This window comes from Alexandromys fortis, unplaced genomic scaffold (genome assembly GCF_014885135.2).
Source record: "Alexandromys fortis isolate MF-2015 unplaced genomic scaffold, M_Fortis_MF-2015_v1.1 scaffold_258, whole genome shotgun sequence".
In the NCBI taxonomy this organism is placed as follows: Eukaryota; Metazoa; Chordata; class Mammalia; order Rodentia; family Cricetidae; genus Alexandromys; species Alexandromys fortis.
Genome location: NW_026068132.1, coordinates 1,399,960 through 1,423,964, shown reverse-complemented (window position 1 = coordinate 1,423,964; position 24,005 = coordinate 1,399,960). Strand labels below are relative to the sequence as shown.

General features: G+C 52.6%; 2 protein-coding genes across 5 annotated transcripts; both read left to right on the top strand.

The window, feature by feature from the left end:
• The first annotated feature begins 1,512 nt into the window (after positions 1–1,512).
• Positions 1,513–7,526, top strand: Rabggta (Rab geranylgeranyltransferase subunit alpha). 3 transcript variants are annotated; one of them, XM_050126176.1, is made up of 17 exons: positions 1,513–1,599; positions 1,751–1,922; positions 2,048–2,158; positions 2,517–2,641; positions 2,815–3,002; positions 3,245–3,448; positions 3,957–4,040; positions 4,127–4,209; positions 4,300–4,401; positions 4,507–4,612; positions 4,687–4,738; positions 4,875–4,963; positions 5,079–5,167; positions 5,260–5,376; positions 6,284–6,397; positions 6,654–6,741; positions 7,318–7,526. In XM_050126176.1, the coding sequence occupies exons 2-17, from the start codon at positions 1,920–1,922 to the stop codon at positions 7,464–7,466; spliced, it is 1,704 nt and encodes a 567-aa protein (XP_049982133.1). In that variant the 5' UTR covers positions 1,513–1,599; positions 1,751–1,919; the 3' UTR covers positions 7,467–7,526. The 3 variants fall into 3 exon arrangements, with proteins under 3 accessions (XP_049982133.1, XP_049982135.1, XP_049982136.1); XM_050126178.1 differs by having other exon boundaries at positions 1,515–1,599; positions 1,865–1,922; XM_050126179.1 differs by lacking the exon at positions 1,513–1,599 and adding an exon at positions 1,700–1,718 and having other exon boundaries at positions 1,865–1,922.
• A 2,343-nt stretch (positions 7,527–9,869) lies between these two features.
• On the top strand, positions 9,870–23,385 carry Tgm1 (transglutaminase 1). 2 transcript variants are annotated; one of them, XM_050126166.1, is made up of 15 exons: positions 9,870–10,007; positions 10,680–10,979; positions 11,113–11,301; positions 12,233–12,481; positions 12,834–12,952; positions 13,086–13,193; positions 13,573–13,747; positions 14,122–14,260; positions 14,389–14,492; positions 16,453–16,541; positions 16,983–17,136; positions 17,242–17,523; positions 18,168–18,328; positions 18,668–18,804; positions 22,739–23,384. In XM_050126166.1, exons 2-15 carry the CDS (start codon positions 10,685–10,687, stop codon positions 22,962–22,964), a joined length of 2,427 nt encoding a protein of 808 aa, XP_049982123.1. In that variant the 5' UTR covers positions 9,870–10,007; positions 10,680–10,684; the 3' UTR covers positions 22,965–23,384. The 2 variants fall into 2 exon arrangements, with proteins under 2 accessions (XP_049982123.1, XP_049982124.1); XM_050126167.1 differs by lacking the exon at positions 9,870–10,007 and adding an exon at positions 10,079–10,198 and having other exon boundaries at positions 22,739–23,385.
• Positions 23,386–24,005: the final 620 nt, after the last annotated feature.

The window sequence follows — 24,005 nt, the reverse complement described above, 5'->3', positions numbered from 1 at the left end:
CTCACAAGTACCAAGGTTACAGGAGTTGTCCAAGATGTCCAGCTTTTTTTATTTTCCTTCATTTTGAAACAGCATCTTACTACATAGCACAGGCTGGCTTCAAACTCAGGACCCTCCTGCCTCAACCTCCCAAGTGCTGCCATTACAGGCGTGAGCCACCATGTTAGGATGAATCGTATTTTTATTCTCTCTGCTTCTGCCTCTGCGTGTGGTCGTGTGTGTGTGTGTGTGTGTGTGTGTGTGTGTGTGTGTGTGTTCACATGTCTCCCATATATACAGAGCTCCCATCACAATGCCAGGAGCAATGATAACTTAAGTATGCTTTCTTTCCCGACTGGGACTGCAGTACACAAGACTAGGAAAAACATCTCTTTTCCTCTAAAGTATGTTATAGGACCTAGAAAAAGACTGGGTACATAGTGCGTATTTTAAATACATTTCCAGGTCACAGAACATGAATTGATAGCTTGGTGGCGCACGCCTTTAATCCCAGCACTGAGGAAGCAGAAGCAGGCAGATCTCTGTGAGTTCGAGGCCAGCCTGGTCTACAAGAGCTAGTTCCAGGTCAGCTAGGGCTGTTTCACAGAGAAACTCTGCCTCAAAAAAACAAAACAAAAAGATGAATTGATAGAAGAGGGGACATGGCTGGGATGAAGACCATTTCACCACTTCAGTGGTGACTGGAATGGAGAGGATATTAACGGGTAAACTAAAAAGCAGAGGGAGAATTGTGCCGTGGTACAACACAAAAAGAAAGCCAGCAGAGACAGACAAGACCGTATCTTTTGCTTTTACAGTTTAAAATATCTCTAGGACATGCAGGTTATACTGAACTTTTTTTAAAATTAGAAATCTCACAATTCCCTAAACTGGCCTTAGACTTTATAGATTCTAGAGTTTAAGTGGTTCTCAGCCTGTAGGTCACAAACCCCTTTGGGGTCGCATGTTAACTATTCTGCATATCAGATATTTATATTACGATTCATAACAGTATAAAAATTAGTTATGTGGTAGCAATGAAATAATTTATGGCTGGGAATCACCACATGGAGAACTGTATTAAAGTGTTAGGAAGGTCGAGACCCTCCTGCACCGACCTCCTGAGAAGCTGACATTTCAAGCACCACCACTGCCCCTGGATTTTTCCAATGGGCTTTTGAATATGTCAACGCGTACGTATACTAATATATAAAAATAATAATAATTATTATTATCATTAAGCTTGTGAACATCTGGGCTAGAGATTCGGGTACCATCACCTTCCCGATGGTAGCCATTAATGTGGATGAAATTAATAGAACAGGAAGGAACCTGAGAAATTTTTTAACAGCCAGAATTGGCTGGTGTCAGGCTGTTGGGGAAACTTCTTCAACTAGGTTGCAGTTTAAGTCGCTAACAGGAAGAGCCTTTCAATGTCATTCACACATTCGCTCACACTCTCCTGAGTGCTAACAGAACTTGCTGACAGGCACGCAACTCCCTCTCCGAGCCTGCAGGGGGCGCAGCGCCTCGCCCTCACACGGCCCGGAGCCCCTCTAGCCAGGCTGGGACTCGGTGGCGGCGCCGGGCTGCACGTCCCGACACCTCTTCCCGGAGCAGGTGGGTTCGCCCGCGGGGGAGGGGGCGCTGGAATCCGCGGGACGGGCGAGCGGGCACTGCTCTCTCCGGGCGCGGTGTGTGCCTCGGCTCGGCCTCGGCCTACCGGGGCTCTGGTTGTGGTGAGCGCCTCCTCCCGACCTCTCACGAGCAGGAGGACCTCTTTACACCCGGGGATCCTTCGCTCAGGCCCGCTGGCAGCTTCCGGGAACCACCTGGAGGCGGGGCTGTGGGGGCGGAGTTCCGTGATTGACATCTTTCTCCGCAGACTGAACGGGCTACCTCTGGACCCCTCCCCTGTCCCCCAACGCTGAGCCGACACCATGGTGAGACCGCTGATTCCGGCCCCTTGTCCCTGCATGCCCACGCCCTCACCCCGCGTGGCTGTCTCTTGGGCCTCTGCAAACCTGCCCTTGCTGCGTGTATTCTTACCCCCTCCCCATCCCTGTAGCATGGGCGCCTGAAGGTGAAGACGTCCGAAGAGCAGGCAGAAGCTAAAAGGCTAGAACGAGAGCAGAAGCTGAAGCTCTACCAGTCAGCCACACAAGCTGTCTTCCAGAAGGTGGGGGCCCTCAGAGGTAGCCCCAACCTCCAAGTAAAACACAGAGGCCAAAAGCTTGACCCTAGAGTCAAACTATAGGAATCCAAATCTGAATTCTGTCTGTTGTTGCTGTGTTGTTGCCGTGGGCGAGTCACTGAGACTCTTACTGTCTTCAGTTTGTTCAGCTGTAAAATGGAGCTAATAATTGTACATGCTGCATAAGACTTAAAGATTAAATGAGAAAATCCCTGTGAGGCTGTATAAGGATCTGCACAGTACCTGTTGCACAGTGCCACTCTTGGGTGGTTCCGAGTTTATAATGTTTAGCCTAGAGCTGGGAAAATACTGTGGTTGCTGACCCTGTAACCTGTCTCCTTAGCGGCAGGCTGGTGAGCTGGACGAGTCAGTGCTGGAACTGACAAGCCAGATTCTGGGAGCCAACCCTGATTTTGCCACCCTCTGGAACTGTCGCCGAGAAGTGCTCCAGCAGCTAGAAACCCAGAAGTATGTAGTGGTTCAAGTCCCTGCCCTGGTGCTGCCTGGGTGCAGAACTGGAGGAGGAATGGGGTAAACCAGGGGCATAGAGATAGGATGGTGGGGGACCAGGTAGAGGAAGGGAGGGAGAAGATGCAGTTGGGTGTTGAAAGGCTCTAGCCTCCTTTTCTCTTGTGGTGCAGGTCCCCTGAGGAGTTGGATGCTCTTGTGAAAGCAGAGCTAGGCTTCCTAGAGAGCTGTCTGCGCGTGAACCCCAAGTCCTATGGCACCTGGCACCACCGCTGCTGGCTTCTAGGCCGCCTGCCTGAGCCCAACTGGGCCCGAGAGCTGGAACTGTGTGCTCGCTTCCTAGAAGTTGATGAGCGGAACTGTAAGGGTTCACAGCCCTGTCCCCACATCCTCACGTGCCCTACATCCTGACACTGGGTCTTCACTAAGGTCCAGACTGGGGAGGGATGTGTGGGACCCAGCACCAACGTCCACTATGGTAGTGGATGGCGGAGCCAGATGGAGCCTGTGTAGTTGGCTCGCTGAGGGAATGCTGGGGCTCTCAGTGGGGCGGCTCCCCTCTGTCCTGCTCCTGAGATAGGTTCTCCCCCTCAACACCCCTAGTTCATTGCTGGGACTATCGGCGGTTTGTCGCTGCGCAGGCTGCTGTAGCGCCTGCAGAGGAGCTAGCCTTCACTGATAGCCTCATCACCCGGAACTTCTCCAACTATTCCTCCTGGCATTACCGCTCCTGCCTCTTGCCCCAGCTGCACCCCCAGCCAGACTCGGGCCCACAGGGACGCCTCCCTGAAAACGTACTGCTGAAAGGTAAGTGGGCCTAGAGTAGTGGTCCCAACCCCTGGGGGAGTCGAATGACCCCTTCACAGGGGTCGCCTAAGACCATCGGAAAACACAGATCCTCACACTGCCATTCATAACAGTAGCAGAAGTACAGTAATGAAGTAGCTATGGAAATAGTTTTATGGTTGTTGGGGGGGGCACTGTATTAAAAGGTCATAGCCTCAGGAAGGGTGAGAACCAACCACTGGCCTAGGGGATCCTGGTAAGGATTCTGCTGCTTCACCCCAGTCCTGGTGTCTGTCCAACCCTGTTCTGAGCCTGCCTTACTGAGCTTCTTCCTGGTCTTTGGGGTATGCATACCGCTCAGTTCCTGGCTTCAAGGAGCTCAGGTATCCGATGGTAAAAATAACACTGACACTTGTGATGCCTGTGTAAGGCCAGGGTACAAGTGGAGCGTGGGGCTGGAGAGCTGTTGGGATGGCGCTAGGATCCTACGCACATGCTCACAAACCTCACGCCTCCCTGGCCCCCACAGAGCTGGAGTTGGTGCAAAATGCCTTCTTTACTGACCCCAACGATCAGAGTGCCTGGTTCTATCACCGCTGGCTCCTCGGCCGGGGTAAGCTGTGGGGAGAGGGTAGGGTGTTTGAGCCTAAGAAGGAAAGGAAGAAGATTTAAGACGAACCAGGCTGTCTCTCTCCCCAGCGGAGCCGCAGGACATTCTGCGCTGCCTGCACGTGAGCCGGGATGAGGCCTGTCTGTCAGTCTGCTTTTCTCGTCCCCTAATAGTGAGTCAAGTGGCTTTACTATAAAAGCATCATGGGACTCTGAGGCTGAGGCTGTTAACGCTGACGAGTCTCTCTTTGTCTCCTGAGCAGGTGGGCTCCAGGATGGGGACTTTGCTACTCATGGTTGATGAGGCGCCTCTGAGTGTGGAGTGGAGGACTCCAGATGGCAGGAACCGGGCCAGCCATGTCTGGGTATCCCAGAATTGGTGGGGCAGAAATGAGGGCTTGGGACAGAACTAGGGTGGGACAGTCAGAATGACAGTGAGGCTGCAGATTTCCTTGACCCGATGCTCCTAGCTATGTGACCTGCCCGCCGCCTCTCTCAATGACCAGCTGCCCCAGCACACGTTCCGTGTCATCTGGACAGCAAGTGATGCCCAGAAGGAGTGTGTGCTCTTTAAAGGTGATGCTGCCTAAAGCTCCACACGGTTCCTCGGCCTTCTTGCTCCTCTCCTCACACTGTCCCCTTTCCCTTAGGCCGCCAGGAGTGCTGGTGCCGGGACTCAGCCACTGATGAGCAGCTATTCAGGTGATGAAGGAGCCCGTGGCCAGAGAGGGGCTCTAGGCACCGGGCAGCTGGGACGGGAGGCCTGGGCCTGGGGGAGGGGGATGGCTTAGACCTGAGAACTGTGGGCTACACACCCCCCTAACCTGCCCACTCTCAGGTGTGAGCTGTCGGTGGAAAAGTCCACAGTGCTGCAGTCTGAGCTTGAATCCTGTAAGGAGCTGCAGGAGCTGGAGCCTGAGAATAAATGTGAGGATGGCCCCTGAGCCAGCTCCCAAGAACCACGCCGAGAAAACCTGCCCACCGAACTTCCTTGAGGACGGGGTCTCAAGAGACTGTAAAGATTCCTCTGCCCTCTCCCCAGGGTGTCTGCTGACCATCATCCTGCTGATGCGGGCCCTGGACCCCCTCCTCTATGAGAAAGAGACGCTGCAATACTTCCACACCCTCAAAGCAAGTTAGGCCTGGGGGAATGGGCCAGGGGAGGCCAGGTGGGCGAGTAGAAGAGAGCTGACCCACGTAGCTATCTGCTTCGTCCCCACCAGGCTGTGGACCCAATGAGAGCAGCGTACTTGGATGACCTGCGCAGCAAGTTCCTGCTGGAGAACAGCGTCCTCCGGATGGAGTATGCTGAGGTGCGCGTGCTGCACCTGGCTAACAAGGTATGCGCTCAGCACATGTCCTTCTCGAGGCCTCTGCCTGCTGTTGTCACCATGTCGCACCTCTGCCTTCCTAGACATTTCCTCCCCACCAGGATGAACCCATCACCTTTCTTTTGGCCTACTCCTTTGCTAGGTCTTGCTTGTTTTTCTTTTAAATTTTTATTTGTCAGTCAGTCAGTTCAGCATCTTGTGTATTCCCTGGTTCTGAATCCTGAGTCATCAAAGCTGTACTAGGGATATAGCTCATTGGTAGATCACTTGCCCAATGTATAGAAAGCCCTGGGTTCAATTCCTACTACTGAAAAACAAAAAAAGTAAGAAGGCCCTTCACTACCATGCTGTGCCTCCCCGTGCTTCTCATCCTGGATCAGGGCCCCCAAGCCTGGAACCTGAACAGTTTGCAGAGATTTTCTGTTTCTCGTCCTTCCTAGTCTGCGACAGGGTTTCTCTCTGTAGCCCTGGCTGTCCTGGAACTCTCTCTGTAGACCAGGCTGGCCTCAGACTCACTGGCCGCGATCCTCCTGCCTCTGCCTCCTGAGTCTGGGATTAAAGGCGTGCATACCACTGCCAGGCCTTGCTAGACATCTTAACAGATCAGTTGTGCCTCCTCACTGCAGCCCCCTCAGGCCTCCTGCTCCCTTTCCTGTGTGCTGGAGAACATGCCGCTGTCCTCTGTCCCTTCCATACTTGGGGTTCCTCTCCCTGTCCACCCCCACTAGCCATCCCACCATAACCGTTTGTCTGTCCCTTCCCTGACACGGCCTATGCTCGTATGCATTGCTCTGTGTGCTTCTTACATTCTGCTGGCCTCTAGCAAGAGTCTTCTGAGGTCCATGTGGAACACAGGACAGGTGGCTAAAGATCTCCTAGCTCTTGCTGAGTTTTCCACCCCTTCCCCCACTCCTAGGATCTGACAGTGCTCTGCCACCTGGAGCAGCTGCTCTTGGTCACTCATCTTGACCTGTCACATAATCGTCTCCGAACCCTGCCCCCAGCCCTGGGTGCTCTGCGCTGTCTTGAGGTAAATGGTCATCCTCCCTTGCTGTCTGGGGTGGCCCTTTTCCTCTTTTTCCACTCAGAAAATTGCCTGTGTCACAGCAATGTCCAGGACCTCGTGGCTCCTGAAGGTAACTTCTTTCCCAGCCTACTCTACTGCCCAGTCTGGCCCTTTGAGCTTTTTGACATACCTAAGCTGGTCACTCTGGGCTCCTCCATGGCTTGTACCCATCTCAGGCTGACTGTTTGACCTTGTATCTCCCCAATTTCCTGCTCCTCAGGTGCTGCAGGCCAATGATAATGCCCTAGAGTCCTTGGACGGTGTGGCTAACCTTCCCCGGCTGCAGGAGCTGGTACTATGCAATAACCGTATCCTTCTGTCGGGTTTGCAGACAGCTCATAGGGTGAGGAGCAGGCCACAGAGAGACAAACCGCAGACACAGACAGGGTCATCTCAAGGCAGGGCAGGAAACAGGGCTTGGGCAGGGTAAACCTAGGGGAGATGATAGCCTGGTGCTGTCTGGGACTGTTATTAGCTTTTACTCTGGAGTTCTGTGAAGTGTAACTTCCTTAAGCCAGGGTGCAGACATAGGCAACCTGTAAGATTCTTAGGAACCACACAGTAGTCTAGATATCAGGAAGTTCCAAATTTTTTAAAAATCATGAACTCTGATTCCTCTTGAAAATGGGAGGAGAGAGCCCCTCTGACCCAGAAGCCCCTTGTGGATAGTAAGTGCCACTCACCAGCCTTCCACACCTGATGATCCCACAACCCCTTCCTTAGCCGGACATTTCCAAGCTCTGCTAAGAGCTTTTTTTCTCCAGGGACGTGGATAAGAGACTATCCAACGTGCTTCCAAGCAGCAGCGTTTAGTTTTGGGGTGTCAGTAGCAGACATCGGGGTGGGGTAGAACTACCGAGCTTTCCTTGACTCTCCTGCCCAAGGCCTCCATCAGTCTGCAACTCTCCAGCCTCTTGCCTCTTGTCCCAGGCTAGTCCTCCTCGACCTGCAGGGCAACGCACTGTGCGAAGAACAGGGCATCTCGGAGCGTTTGGCTGCAATGCTGCCTTCCATCAGCAGTATCCTCACCTAGGAGGCCCTGCCCTCGCCCTTACCCTTTAATTTATTGGGACTGAATAAAGAATGGACAGGCCCCCTAGGCTGCCAGGCTACCATTACTGCCGCCATTAGGCCACTACCTCCGTTACCACCACGGTGCATTTTGAGAAAAGGGCCTTGGGGTGTGGGTCTCCTCTGTGGTAATACTCTCAGCTTTGCTCTCAGCTGTTGTGGAGGGCCAGAACCTCATGTTTACAGCTGAAGTCAGGACCAGAACTGGATTTGAGTCCAGCTCCAGGTTTGGGGCTGCCATTGGGACCAAACGAGGCTAGGATAGGAGTTGGGATCAGGTTCTGGCTTGGGCTGAGCTTCAGAACAGCTGACTCTAGCTGGAAGAGATCGTGAAAACTCCCGTGACCCCTGCGACTTTCAGACTCTGCCCCAACTCTCACTTTATTCACAACTCAGTTTCTGGAAGACTGCGTCAAGGCACCTTGCTCCACCCTATTGAAACAACCTTGGTCCCTGTGAATTACATTCTATGGTCGAAAGGTCCTTGGAAATATCCGATCCCATTAGATCCTCATACACTCTCGGGGATGCGAGATTAGAACGTTCGAATTGATGAAGAAACTGCTACGACTCCCCAAGGCCGCTGAGCTGCGTGCTGAAGCTGGATACTAAACACCTTGCTTTAGTGGCTTAGCTTCTTTTCCTATTTCTTTATTAGTATGAAATGATTAAACAGAGCTCTGCCTGGCCCTGAGGTATTAAGATGGGTGTCTACTCCTGAGGTGCACCCACACCGCTCTGCACTGTGTTCAAGCTTTGAAAGCTACAGGGTGCAAGGCCTCCAGGGAGTGGCTCAGGGGTTAGGGCACTGAGTCAAACTTGGCTTAGCGGGGAGAGAGGATGACTGATTAGAAGAAGAGTTTGGCAAACCAGGCATTTTCCTGGTTCTCTGGGACCTGCTTGGGCGCATGTGGGCTCACATGCCCCGCCCCTTGAAGCTCTACCTCTTCTCGTATCCACAGTGATAAGCAAAACAATCTCACGGTGAAGCCCTTTGGCTGACCTGCCACATACCGGCCTTGAATTTTGATTTCCCCTGGTTTAAACTGAGGATGTTGGAAGTGGCGCAAAACCTCTGCTAGGTTCCAGGACTTGCTAGCTCAACAGGGGAAAACCCACATGATGCTTGGTCTGTGGGCCCCCTCTTCTGTAATCCCTGCATTGGGAGGCTAAAGCAGGAGGATTGCTGTGAGTTCAAGATCTGCCTGTGGGCTATATGGGAAACCATTTCAAAACAAACCAAAAAGTTAGTGTGGGTGGAGATTTGGAGCTTCTGTTCCTGCTCCCCAAGATACCTCTGCACAGGATACATGTCCAAACAGATTGTTGCCACATTTGCTTCTGGGTCTTTTTTGCCAACCCTGATTTCACTGTCCTCTGATTGGTGACCTGTCGGTAGAGCTGGAACACCAGTGTGATAGAGTAAGAGGTTCTGGCTGGTGGTGCCAAGGACGAGACCCAAGGAGAGCCTGCCTAAAGATGCCTAGCTCCTTACTGCCTTGGGGCTCTTAATGACATCTCTGACGTTCCTCCCAGAGCTAGAGTTAGGAAGTACAGAAGGTAGGTTCCTGGAGCTGATTGGTCTGGATTCCCAAGAAGAATCTTAGAAATGAGGGGAAATGCTCGCCTCCAGCTGCCAAGACAGACGCAGTGAAAGATGGGAATACCAGGTAGCCTGGAGAGGAGGCCCCTGTCCGCCCAGACCTAAACTTCCAAGATGGGAGGGGGAAACAAGAGTGTTCCTTTTGTGAACTCCTTAATCTCAGACTTAGGAGACAGAAGGAAGTGTGGGACGGCTCCACTCATCCCGGGGGCTGTGGAGTGGCTGGAAGGAGAGACAGACGGGAGTGCAGTAACTGAGGGATATGAGAAGATCTGGTAGAGCTGGCTGGTCAGGGACTGGCAGGTGGAGCCAGTTTGAAGGCCTGGTTGCTGATGTCATCTGTCTGCAGCCTGGGGTACTGGGATCTTCCTGGCAAAAACGAGTTCCAGGCCCAGAGACCATTTCCACAAGGCCAAGCCTGCTGGGTACCACAAGTAAGCGAGCGTCTCCAGCTTCGAAATAAATCTGCCCTACAGGGCTGAGAGTGGAAGAGGAGCCCTTCTCTGTGCGCTCTGAACGCGCGATGTGGCACGAGTCAGGTTGGTGTGGGGTTCATGGCCGAAAACCTTCCGTTTTCACCTCAGCCCCAGGTCTGACAGGACTTGACCCGACCCCCCTCTTTATCATGATCTCAGTTCCTAGAAAGGAGAAAGTCCCGCCCCTACTTGGGGACAACCCCCAGAGACTGGCCTCTTGACCGACAGGGGATGAAGCAACCATCCTACCCCTTTTCCCAGAAGCTCAGCCCCGCCCACCCTCCCCTCATAAACCACTTACCCGGCCCGCCCTACACCTTCCACTCGCGTGGCTGCGTCCAGCCTGTTGGTCCCGTCCCATACGCCCTGACCTGCTCCACCCGGGCTCGGGACCCAGTGGTGCCATCCCCAACACCGCTGCCAGGTGAGAGGCTCGGGCGTCTATCTCGGTGCTGAGCCACAGCAAGTCGTCGTTTGGTGGGACACACAGCCCAAACTCAGAAAGGAACGCTCGTCAGTGCGCACCTGCTGTGGGTTGAGACCCGGGTTTCGTGGGGCCGCTCTGCTTAAGCCTGCTGTGCCCTCTCCACAACTCTGCCTGAAGTTTGCCCTGACGTGAGGAGTGTGGGGGACCTTGCCTCCCGCCCCAATCCACCTACCTGTCTTTATGGGAAGAACTCTGTTAAATGGTCCTAGAGGTTGGACCTCTAAACTGAGAAGCCAGCAGGTGGAGGGACCAGTACGGGGTTTGGGGTTTGGGGCTGTGACAGCTGTGACAGGTGTGACAGGTGTCCACTTAGGGAACAGTGCATTTCCTCAGGTGGATCCTCGAGGGTTTCTCCACTGGACATTGCTTTGGGATGAGATTTGAGAGTACCTATAGCAAGGTGAAGAGGTTTTTCTCTGCAGTATGGGGTGCTTTTTCTGGGTGACCAAATGGGGTCTTTGGGGGCATCTCTGGGTTAGAATAAAATTATCTCAGTCACCTAGCTGTTACTGAACCAATTTATCTGAAGAGTTTCTGGGTGGGTGGGGTGGGCATCTGGGGTACAGGAGAGCTGAGTGGGTTAGAGCGTCCCATGCCTTTTCTTCACAGGCACAATGGAAGGTCCTCGCTCAGACACGGGCCGCTGGGGTTGGAACCCCTGGCAGCCCCCTACCACCCCGTCGCCGGAACCAGAGCCAGAGCCAGACAGACGCTCGCGTTCCCGCCGAGGAGGAGGCCGCTCCTTCTGGGCTCGCTGCTGTGGCTGCTGCTCCTGCGGGAACAGAGCTGATGATGACTGGGGGCCTGAACCTTCTGGCTCCAGAAGCCGAGGGTCCAGCTCCCGGGGCGGCCGGAGACCTGAGTCTCGGGGCAGTGCTGTGAACGCAGCTGGAGATGGCACCATCCGAGGTGAGGCTATCTGCCTTGATGGGGGGTCTAAGATTTATCCTGGCATCTCCAGCGGGGCTGAACGACTTCTGGGGGGAGGGGGGGTCTGGGTTCCTTGTGGACTCTTCACTGACCCAGGAATGTGGCCTTACAGAGGGAATGCTGGTTGTGACGGGTGTGGATCTACTGTGTTCACGCTCGGACCAGAACCGCCGAGAGCACCACACGGATGAGTTTGAGTATGATGAGCTGATTGTGCGCCGTGGGCAGCCCTTCCACATGATCCTCATCCTGAACCGAGAATATGAGTCCTCTGATCGCATTGCCCTCGAACTTCTCATCGGTGAGTGAGGCCTGGAATGAGAAGGGGCAAGGCCCAGGGCTTGTTGGAGGGAAGGCTAGTGTTAGGTTAAAGAGGTCTTTAGGCTCCTCCCTGTCACTCCTCATCTCTGCCGGGAGAGGCAGGTGCAAGATTCTTCGTGTTCCCCTGGTGGTGCTCTCTGAGAGGCTTTGGTGCTGCAGCTTGCCCAAGCTGGCTTTCCTCAAGCCGCCAGGGGCAGCTACCACACAGCACTTCCTCTCCGGGCTGGCCTCTTTGTCTTTCGGCATTGTTGGCTCGGTGTGCCCTTCTTTCTGGGTCTTGCTCGCTCATTCGCCTAGCCCCCGTGTGCCCGTCTCTCTGCCAGTCCAGGCCATGGCCCAAGGCAGGTGCCTCCCTCACCATGTTGCTTAGTGACCGTTGACTGCCCAGGCTGGTGATTATACAGCTGCTGGGGGCGGGTGACTCTTCTTACCCTCTGATTAGAGCCCAGCCATGTACACCCCAGCCTCTAATTTCCCAAGTCCCCCTACCACCTCCAGAAATGCTCTGGGCTCTAGAAGCCGTGACCCCAGGGAGCAGGCCACACTGACCTCTGGTATCTGGAGTGTTCTTTCTTATGGGGCAAATGGACCCAACTTAATTTCCCTTCAGTTCAGTAGGACAGGGCGGGAGCCAGAGGGTGACAGTGGCCCCAGTGTCCTCTCCCTACTTGAGTTCATTGTCGGGGGAACAGGTTTGGGATGTTGAACTGGGGCTCTGCCCTGACACGCAGGAGAGCATGGGGCGGCCACCATGCTGCTCTGAAAAGATTGTCACAAGCTGGTGTGGTAACCCTACTTAGGGACATACAAATTGGCTCACAGACCTCTTGGGTGGGGCTGAACAAACTCTTAGTGTCTCTCCCACTTCCAGCAGCTCTCTCACTACCTAAATGCTGACCTTGTTATCCTAGGAAACAGTCCTGAGGTGGGCAAGGGTACCCACGTGATCATCCCGGTGGGCAGAGGGGGCAGTGATGGCTGGAAGGCCCAAGTGACCAAGACCAGCGGACACAACGTAAACCTGCGCGTCCATACCTCCCCTAACGCCATCATCGGCAAATTTCAACTCACTGTCCGCACACGCTCTGAAGCTGGAGAGTTCCAGTTGCCCTTTGACCCCCGCAATGAGATCTACATCCTCTTCAACCCCTGGTGCCCAGGTAAACCAGCTGGGGTCAAGAGCAGAGGGCAAGTAGGTCAGGCTTCCTTTCCTGGGATCAGATGCCTGAACATCTGGTCATAAGGAAAGACACCCACTCTCATTGTCCAGGAGAGGAGATAGAGGCCCACTGTAGAAAAGAGACGCCCACCTGACTTATTCCGATGAAGGACCCTGGCCACAGCCAACCTTCTTTCTCACCATCCTTCCTTAGAGCGAGCAGTCCTGTCAGGCTAGAAGAATCCCCACCCCCACCTTCTTCTGTGGCTATGAATTCTATAGACCTGGCTGAGGGGAAGGTAGGGCCCAGGAAGAAAATGGATAGAATTTGCTATGTGCTTTTGGGGATACAGAGGACTTGGTGTACGTGGACCATGAGGACTGGCGGCAAGAATATGTGCTTAATGAGTCTGGAAGAATCTACTATGGGACAGAAGCACAGATTGGCGAACGGACCTGGAATTATGGCCAGGTATGGCTGGGCTGGGCCTTGTGCACTCGAGGGAGATGGAAGGGAGGGATGTGGTGGACTGGGCAGGATGCTAGCCTGTGGTCTGAGCATCGCTTTGAGGGACTGTGGTCACCTCTTCCCTCCTTGCTTCCAGTTTGATCACGGGGTGCTGGATGCCTGTCTGTACATCTTGGATCGGAGGGGAATGCCATATGGAGGTCGTGGGGACCCAGTCAGTGTCTGCCGGGTCATCTCTGCCATGGTGAGCACTCTTATATCCATAAGCCCTTTCTGTGTCTTCCTGCCCTGCCCTTTATGGATTCCCCCACCTAAAGAGAGTATTGAGAGTGAGGGAAATGGGTTCATTCCTCTTTTTCCCTTCCCTGCCTGTACCCCACCACGCCTTTCATGCTTTCTGTACCAGCTCCTTTGGAATGTGGGGCCAAGCCCCAAACTTGGCACACCCAGTATTCACATTCTGGCGTTACAGCAAGGGGCGTGGGGGGCAGGTGTGTTGGGGGGAAGTGGGTGGAGTTTAGGCTGGTGTCTAGTTCCTGAGGTTGCAGGGTTAGGGGCTGGGGAATCCAGAAGATCCTGAGCACCTCCCCAAACCCAGCCACACCCTGTCTTTTCCTGGGCAGGTGAACTCCCTGGATGACAACGGAGTCCTGATTGGGAACTGGACTGGCGATTACTCTCGAGGCACCAACCCCTCAGCGTGGGTGGGCAGCGTGGAGATCCTGCTTAGCTACCTGCGCACCGGCTATTCTGTCCCCTATGGCCAGTGCTGGGTCTTTGCTGGTGTTACCACCACAGGTAGTAGAGGGACTGGGTCAGGAATAGCCTGATCTCTGTAAGGAGGGAAGGGTTCCATTTCTGTCGAGCCCAACTGTGGCTACAGGATAGGGCACCACTAAGGGTGGATGATAGAATGACCTTAATTATCATTAATTAGTGTTAACAACCGAGAGAGGCCTAAGGGAGAGAAAGAAGAAGCAATAGTCAGGGCTTGAGTCAAGCAGGTGGCTTTGTAACCCAAACTGCTTTGCAACCCAAAGATACTTGGGTCTTCTGACCCCTAACTCTGGTGGTCCCTCCAAGCTTGGCAGACTCAGCTGCCCTTTCCCTCTTGCTGATGCCATACCTACAGCCAGCCTCTGCCCCCGCCCTTAACCCTGGCTCCTCCACAGTGCTGCGGTGCCTGGGCCTTGCGACCCGTACTGTCACCAACTTCAACTCCGCACACGACACAGACACGTCCCTCACCATGGACATCTACTTTGATGAGAACATGAAGCCTCTTGAGCATCTGAACCACGATTCTGTTTGGTGAGCACAGGGCGAGGAATGGCCCTGCCACTTGTCCTAAAGATGAAGGTGGTCAGAGGCTGGGATGCTGAGCTGTGGTCGGGATGGGAACTGGGGAGGACCTGAATGGGAACTGTGTGCCCCTCTAGGAACTTCCATGTGTGGAATGACTGCTGGATGAAGAGGCCAGATCTGCCCTCAGGCTTTGACGGGTGGCAGGTTGTGGATGCTACACCCCAGGAGACCAGCAGTGGTAAGGCAGGCCTTGCCCCGACCCTGTCCTCATACCCCTGTCTCGGCTGGAGAGCCAAGCCCTTTGACCCAACAGTTCCCCACGTGAACTTATCAACTGAACCACCGTGAATCTATTAGTTTATTTTCTTCTCTTCATATAGCTACTTGACTTCATTTTATTTTATAATTTATAATGACTAAAATACTCAGATAGTTCCAGAGTTAGAGAAGATTCAAGAATATTCAGTAACACGTTTCCTTCCCCTGAAAAACCAATTATTCTTACTTGCTTTTTAACTTACATATTCCAGATATAATTAATTAAAGGACACACACTTATGTATATGTCTAAAAGTCATAATTAGGTCTGGATTCAATTCCCAGCACACACACACACACACACACTACACATGAAGAAAAAGTTATAAGTAATATGACCTCTGTACATGGAAGGAGAAAACAGAATTATTGAATACCATAAGATGTAAAAGTTATTTATTTTCTATTAGATGTTTATAAAGTAAATTTCTATTTTGGAGGGGTTCCCACCCCAAAACCTGAACATCAAAACTGATCCATCAGAATTTCCGAGGATGGGCGTATCTATTTCTTCCCAGTCCTGGTTTTGAACCTGGGGCCTTGAGCATGCTCAGAAAGTCTTTAATCCCGGGCTGTACCCATGTTTTTCACTCTCTGTTTCAAAAATTCCCTTGGTGATTCTTAAGGTCCCCCATGTTTGGAACCCATCCTAAGCCAGTGGGACACTGGTAAAAGGTGGCTCTTGTAGGTATTATAACTTTGTCTGGGTCTCCTCCAGGAGAATGAACCCTGGTCTCCCTTTTGTTCCCCTGTGCACTGCATACATGTACAGTATACAGAAAGCAGGGCTCAGACAGGTTAAAGGGAAATAGCTCTATAGCTCTGACATGACCTGGGGTGGCATGACCTGTCAGCTGCTTGTCTCTTATTACTCTCCATAGAGGTGATACCTGACGTCTGCTCTGCTCTCACAGCCTCCTCTCCCTCTGGCTTTCAGTCTACCTGCTGCTTCTTCTCGCCTCCCCTTTCCTCGAGTACATAGCCTTGGCCTAACTTGCATTCTTCTTCTGGTCCCTTCCCAGACCACTCCCTGCCCATCATCTATGTAAAAGGGGTCCTGGGTTGCATAACCCAGCAATGCTTGCAGTGTACTGGGAAACTTGACCTCTGGTTCAGCTCTAAGAAATAATGAGGTGGATGTCAGGCAGGGGCTCTGGGCAGAATGGCCAGGACCTAAGTCTACCATGGCTTGGACAAGTGATATTGGCAAGGAAGCATCTTTGTGTGCCATGTTCTTGAATAGAATGCTGTGTGTATACACCATATGGTGTGGATGGATGGACACCGTGTCTCAAAGAGGACTAGCAACATGCCTACAACAGTAGAGCTACTGGGTAAATCGAAGCTGTCTCCAGCTGCCTTTTAAGACAGGGCAGCCTCCTCACTGGCTGAGCCTGTTTCCCCATCTGAAAGAGGAGGCCAGAGCATTCCGTGTTAGGATCCTTTCCTGTTGGATAGCCCTCACTTCCTGTTTGCACTTTCTGTCCCAGCCAACCTATTGCAGCCAGTTCACCCTCTCTCGGAAGCCCTCCTGAGTACAATAAGGACAGTCTCTTCTTTCCCATCACCCTTCTCGCTTCCCAGTAAAGAGGTCAGAGTGTGCTGCACAGCAGAGGTGTTTCTGAAATAGTGATGGTGGCGTACTGCTCTCTCAGCCAACCAGAACCAATGTGGGCCCTGAACTGACTGTGAGGAAAGATTGGGGGAGGGGGTCCTGAGCTCTGCGGATGGTGGACAGAGCAGCCAGCCAGTGCAGAGGGCATGCTGACAGCCTGGCTCTATGGCTGTCTGTCCAGCTGTTAGCCAGGCTGTCCCTGACCCCTCCCGCTCCCGCCATGCCTCTGGGCCTCCTTAGCCCCATCACCTGTCTCACTTCCCAGGCATCTTCTGCTGTGGCCCCTGCTCCGTGGAGTCCATCAAGAACGGCTTAGTCTACATGAAGTATGACACGCCCTTCATTTTCGCCGAGGTGAGGGCTGGGCTCCAGGTGCCTCCTCAGCAGTCTGAAGCAACCAGAGCCCCGGCTTCGGTCCTGAGTCCTCTGGTCCTGACTTCACCGCTGACTGGCTAGCTGTGTAACCTTGGGCAAGTCACTCACTCTAGAGTCTAAGTTTCCTCAGCTGTAAAAAGGACATAATAATGGCTGCCTTGCTTCCTGTACTCAGGATCAAAAGAGATAATGGATATGGGGCTGCTTCATAAGTTGTAAAGCCAGCAAATAACCATAAGGGAAAACTGTTATTAATGCCAAAATGGGCTACAAGGAGCCTCCTAGGCCAGCTTCCTCCCTGCTCCTTGACTGTGGCTGGTTCAATTGCCTGCAGCTCCTGGGGTTGAGGGAAGAAGGCTCTGGGGGTCAGGCCTGTTTTCCTGGCCCACTATAGTCCTGCTTTTCTCTGCTCTCTCACAGGTTAACAGTGATAAGGTGTACTGGCAGCGACAGGATGATGGCAGCTTCAAGATTGTGTATGTGGAGGAAAAAGCCATTGGCACGCTCATTGTCACAAAGGCAATCAGCTCCAATATGCGGGAAGACATCACACACATCTATAAGCACCCAGAAGGTAACATTCTTCCCACCCAGCCAGCCAGCTCCTGGCTGAGGGTTCCTCAAGAGCATTGGCCTACCCCAGCAATGGCTTGAACTCACCCCTGACTTCAACCCTCAGGCTCAGAAGCAGAGCGGAGGGCTGTGGAGAAGGCTGCTGCCCATGGCAGCAAGCCCAATGTGTATGCCACTCGGGACTCTGCTGAGGACGTGGCAATGCAGGTGGAGGCACAGGACGCTGTGATGGGACAGGATCTGGCAGTCTCCGTGATGCTGACCAATAATGGCAGTAGCCGCCGCACCGTAAAGCTGCACCTCTACCTCTCTGTTACCTACTACACTGGTGTCACTGGGCCTACCTTCAAGGAGACCAAGAAGGAAGTGGCACTAGCCCCGGGAGCCTGTAAGTGCTCCTTCCCCAGCCCTGCCCCTAGGTGGTACTCCTTCCCCAGCCCTGCCCCTAGGTGGTACTCCTTCCCCATCTCTGCCTTTAGATAGTGCTCCCTCCCCAGCCCTGCCCCTAGATGGTGCTCCCTCCCCAGCCCTGCCCTTAGATGATGCTCCTTCCCTGCCCTATCCCTAGATGGTGCTCCCTCCCCAGCCCTGCCCCAGATTGTACTTTCCCATCTCTATCTCCTGGAGAGTGCTTTCTCCCCAGCCCTGTCCCTGAATGGTGCTCCCTCCCCAGCCCTGCTCCAGATGGTGCTCCCTTCCAAGCCCTGCCCCTAGATGGTGCTCATTCCCCAACCCTGTCCCTAAATGGTGCTCCCTCCCCAGCCCTGCCCCAGATGATACTTTCCTATATCTATCTCCTAGAGAGTGCTTCCTCTTCAGTCCTTCTCCTAGAAGATTCTCCTTCCCCGGCCCTGCCCCTAGATTGTACTCTCCCTCTAACCCTGTCCCTAGATAGTGCTCCCTCCCCAGCCCTGCCTCTGGGTGTCCAAGCACATTGGCTTTGGACATGGAGGCCCTATAGCAACAGAGAGCACTTCTGGGAGGCTGGATTTGGGAGGAAAGGCCTGTGATTACTATGCATTTTCTTCCCAGCGGACTCTGTGACCATGCCTGTGAGCTACAAGGAATACAGGGCCCACCTCGTGGACCAGGGGGCAATGTTGCTCAATGTCTCAGGTCACGTCAAGGAAAGTGGGCAGGTATTAGCTAAGCAGCACACCTTCCGTTTGCGCACCCCAGACCTCTCTCTTACGGTGAGTGTGACTTTCTGGTACCCAAGGGGTGAATAGAGAACAGGAGCCTGGGGCTATGGGAAATGATGGGCAAGCCTGAAGCAAGTTGCCCTGATAAGGTTAGGGACCAGACCTGACCTTGGTCTCCTCATCGGTAAAACAGGTTCTCAGGTCTGAGTCCGCAGCCTCGAGGTGTAGAGTGGATATGAGTTTCCTCCCTGGTATTTGAGGTGGTTTCTTTCAGGGATGGAAATGTGGGGCTCGGCGAGATTTCGGTTCTAACATGTTTCTCCTTTGGGTGCAAAATATGGGCCCTACATGTTTGGTCAGGATCTCTAATAAGGTCTCTGTTTCCCTCAGTTACTGGGAGCAGCAGTAGTTGGCCAGGAATGTGAAGTACAGATTGTGTTCAAGAACCCCCTGCCCACCACCCTCACCAACGTCGTTTTCCGGCTTGAAGGTTCTGGGTTACAGAGACCCAAGGTCCTCAACGTTGGGTGAGTCTGACTTCTCTAACGCTGCTGCTACCCTCCTTTCCTCCCAGGCTGCCCCGAGCCTCAATTTTGCTTCTCTTTTTGGTCAGGACCCCACAGAGCAGCTTGGGGCCAGCTAGCAGTCTCTGGCAACTCTGGTCAATTCAGCCCAGGGCCTGCTGAGTGCCTCGTGTTGCACTGCGTCCCTGCCCTGCCTCACCTAATTAGGGAGCTGAAGCTCACATGGGAATCATTAGTAGCCCATCCCTAACATTTGGCAAATATGGAAATGTTGACCATGCACTTTCAGGAATATTATCTCATTTGGAGATCATGCAGGCCTTTTAAAGTACATTAGAGACCGTCATATAATTAAACGGAGAACTGCGAACTCTAAAGGCTTAGGTTCGAGCCCGGCTGCATGCTCCTGACTAGGTCTCCCTAGCCAGGTGCCTCTATTCGTCTCAGCCCAGTGACCATAACAAAGCCTCTGGGCTAGTTAGTCCAGCGTGTGGTTTAGTCAGTCTCCGCTACTAGTTACTTTTTCACTGTGGCCCTCACTGCCCCACCTTGTGAATGGCTAAGCCTCATTTCACAGCTCATGAGGGCAGGCAGGCTCTCTTTCCCCTTCAGGAGCACAAACCACCAGACACTTGGCTTGCTCAGTGGTCGGTGCCATGAGAACAGAGAAGTGAGCCCTGCCTCCTGACCCTCAGCCAGCTTGGATCTGATCTCTGCTGGTGTGGCTCTGGGCCCAGTGAGGGCACATAACACTCATGTTCTGTGCCTGTTGCTGTCACCTGGCACAGACGCTTGTTGCTCATCCCGCCCAGGAAAAGCATGGCAGGAAGGAGAGGGCAGATCGTCTAAACCAGCTTTCTTCTGATAGGAGTGGGTGACCTGTTCTAAGAGAGGGGCTGTGAGAGGGCCTTTCCCTAGCCTGCCTTTCCCCTCATACCTTATGCTGGTAGCCATGACTTTTGTTATCAGGCCAAAGGTGAGTTTATGGTCTTGTTCTTTGGCCTAGCCTGGGACTCAGAGGCTTTGATATAACAAAGTAGCACCAAGTAGACCCTACAAGGGTCCCTAGCAGCTCAGATGGCAGGGGTAAGATGTGTCCAGGGATATCAGTCAGCTGCATTCACACCACAAAGGAAGGAGTCTCGTCTTCGGCTCCCTAGAGGCATACACCCTGGCCAGGCTCACGAGGCCTCTGACTGTCTGGATGCTCCCCCTAGAAGGACAGGGCCACTGTGCTAGGTGCTAGGAGAGCTGGCCTCTGTCTTGGGTGCAGGGCTTGTATGGCATCCTGGCGTCACCCTCTCGATCAAGGTCTCCACTGCAGGAGCTGGGTGATGCCTGAGCTGGCAGTCTTCCTGAACACTCTGCTGCTTCTTAGTCGCTGAGATCCTGGAGCAGAGAGCCTCCAGGACACTTGGTAGCCTCAAGGGGATATATCAGATTCCAAGTTGGGTGTTACTTTGCCGCTCATTTACACATCAAAGGCTGTGGCATGGAACCCAATTATACCACAAGGTGTGCCACCCCAGCCTGGTGACTGGCCACTTAATAAACATTCCAGGACTCACTCCTCCGGTTGGCTGTGTCACCAGGGAGGCTGGAAGTTCTTGGGAATTCCCCCAGAACTGGAATCACACTCTGGCAACTTTAGTGACGGCCGTCCATTTGCTAAGAGAACATTTAGCTTTAAGGAAAAGGCTGAAGCAACTTAGAGTTAAGATTAATTACCAAGGAAAACAAAGACGTAGACAATAATGTCTGTATCATTTAGAAATTATGCATACCACAAAGGGGACATGGGTGCACGCACCTGCCTGTGAAGGATGGAGAGGAAGGAGGAAGAAACAGAGATCTGGGATGGCTGCGGCCAAGGAGAGTTTTATTACCAACCAGCTGGGATGTTAAGGGACATCCCAGCTTTTGCAGCTGACTTGCTCTCAGCTCAAACTCAAAAACAGGGGTGTGGCAAGGGCCTCGCCTGGGCTATAAGAACGTTTCCTGGGCTAGGGAAGATTCTGACGTTCCTACCTGGAAGGTGGATAGCAGGGTTTTGTTTAGAGGAGGTGGGAATGATGTTAGTGGTTGTAATCTAAGTTAGCTTCTGAAATGTCACAACTCAATTATAGTAGACTTTTGAAGGTTACCGTATGACTAAGCAACCTTTAACCTTCCATCTATAGAGAAATGAGGAAAAGTAAGAACACAAATATTTAGCCAGCCAAAGCATAACCTGTTGAATTATAGACTTAATTTTTTACTTCCTGTCGTGACACCCACCCAGCCACATCATCTCACTTTGCACTCATTCTGTCTTATGAACCAGCAAGTGAGGACCAAAGAAGTAACTTGTCCTAAACACTGGTCCAGAGAAACCTCAGAAATAGCCTCCAAGCTAAGTGCTTCATTCCAAAGAACCCTAATCTTCAGAATTAAAAGATGCTGGCTCATTCTGTTGGCAGACTACTGTGTGGGGTTTAGTGCCCAAAAGAGGGACCCCAAGGCAAGCTTGGGTTGGACTGGGAATAGGAAGTACAAGTTTATGAAGAATCAGGAGGTAATCTAACAGTCATGAACTGACTCCACATAAATGAACCATGCTCTGATTTAACGTGCACTGTGTCAGGGGAGACGATAAATACCTGTAATTATCGTACTGGAGAGGCCGAGACCCAAGGGCTGAAAACACAAGGCCAGTGTCCATCACACGGTAAATTTGAGACTAGTCTGGGCTTCGTGAGACCCTTTCTAAAGATCCTGTAAGTAAAAGAATTAAGTATGTAGACTGAAGGAAGAGCCTAGAAAAAAAAGAGATTCATTTTCTTGGGGACAGAAGGCACTCAGGGCGCCCTTGTGAGGCAGTGCTGTGAGCCAGGACTTAGAGAAAGAGTAGAGATGAAGTTGTCAGAACTCGGAGCTCAGGGCAGACACCACCAACACTGCAGAACATAGTGGAGGTGACTTTGGGCGAGGAGAGATACCCCATGGGGCTGGTCCAGAGGAAGAATGGTGGGGTGATGCAGCAGGTGGGAGCTGAGTCAGAGTGAGCCTGTACGGCAGGTTAGGGAGTTGACTTCTCTTTCAGAAGTGCCAAGGAAGCCCAACCCTTGAGGGATTTAGTTCACTTCCCAGGGATTAGCAGACTGGAGGAAAGGTGAGACGGCCAGTGAGTCTAGTGAATCCTGATCCCGAGAGGGGTTCTGGGAATATATTTTCAGAGCTCCCCGAGGAGAGGATGACACTGGTGTTAGGATCACACACATAACACACACACAGATATGAGAGTGTGTCATTTTAAAAATGTCAATTATCTGCCAGGCAGTGGTGGCGTACGGATCTCTGTGAGTTCAAGGCCAGCCTGGTCTACAAGAGCTAGTTCCAGGACAGTTAGGACTGTTACACAGAGACCCTGTCTTGAAAAACAAACACAAAAACAAAAACAAAAAAATCGGGACGACCCTTTCCACGGATAACATCCTTCTGTTAACTTAGTACATGAAGCTGTGCCTCGTGAGGACAGCTGTGTCCCATTTCTTTAGCTTGCTACTCTGGCAAAACTGACAGCATTTGAGATCCTGGCTGGGCCTCCAGGTCTTGCACTAAAGTTCCCTTGGCCTTGAAACCCTTGTGAGGAGGTGTGGTTTTACAGCAGGGGCAGCGGGAATCGAGGCTGCTGCCTGCTGCCAATTATTAGTAGTCTCTGACCAGTGGGAACAGGAGTGGAGGAGGCCAGGTGCTGGGGAGACAGCTAGGTGTGGAAGTGTGGAGGTGGCCTGGGGTGGAGGCTCTGTCCGGGCTGTGGGTGTAGATTCCAGCTGAACTCAGAAATGCCTGGATGGCCCCACCTCTTGCTCTTTCCTTCCTGGCCACTCTGGGCCAATGTTTGCTGCTGACTTTACCCTTAGTTACTCAAGGCTCATGATGCTGTCTCTGTCTACAGGGATATCGGGGGCAATGAGACAGTCACACTACGCCAGACATTCGTGCCTGTGCGGCCAGGCCCCCGCCAGCTCATTGCCAGTCTGGACAGCCCACAGCTCTCCCAAGTGCATGGTGTCATCCAAGTGGATGTGGCCCCAGCCTCTGGAGGCGGTGGTTTCTCAGATGCTGGAGGTGACAGTCGCCTAGAGGAGAGCATACCGATGGCATCTCGAGGTGGAGCTTAGCCCTGAGCCAGGAACAATGGAACTGGAATCAGATGAACAAGGACATTACCCCCAACATGAGGGACCACCACAAAGTAGCTCCCCAGGCTCAGGCAGGAAGGCTGGGGCACCTGGGGAGGCAGTCGACCTTCACTATCACTATCAGTGATGATAATAAACTATTGTTTCTTTTTTTTTTAATGAAGATGCTATTTAGTACACCTGTCAATCTAGGCCAAGAGGTATGAAATCACACTGTATCAGAGATTTATTTGGCAATTTTTGGGACCCATGGTTCTGAGAATTGTGGCTGGGAAGTAACAGTGTCATCTCAGGCACTCCTGAGAAAGCCTGCTTTGTTTCCTGGCCACCACACCTAGCCCAAACTGTGTTTTGAAATATTCTTGAATAAATTGGGCCTGATAGCACAGGCCTGTGATCCCAGCTGCTTGGGAATTTGGAGGCTCTAACATTTAAGACCTGCTTGAGTTACAGCATGAGTTCAAGGTCAGCCTAGGTAATTTAGGGAGGATCTGTCTCAAAATCTGAAGAGAGCACTGAGCCCAGGAATGTGAGCACAGTGTTTGCCTGGTATCCTTAAAGCCCTTGTACTAGAAAAAAAAAAAAAAAAGAAGAACTTTTATAGAAGTAATTAATTATGCTCATTGTTGAAAGTTAACAGAAATAACAGGATCTGCAAGGTGAGTGAGCCCATAGGTGAAGGTTTTGTCACCAAGACTGATGACCAAAGTTTCATCCCAGAACCCACACGGTAGAAGGAGGGAGCCCGTTCCAGCTCCCACAAGCTGCCCTCTGACCTCCACATATGCACCACATGGCAGCATTCAGAAGGTAAAGGCAGAAGAATCATGAGTTTGGGCTGCACATCAAGACCCTACCTCAAGCCGGGCGATGGTGGCCCACGCATTTAATCCCAGCACTCGGGAGGCAGAGGCAGGCAGATCTCTGTGAGTTCGAGACCAGCCTGGTCTACAGAGCTAGTTCCAGGACAGGCTCCAAAGCCACAGAGAAACCCTGTCTCGAAAAACCAAAAAAAAAAAA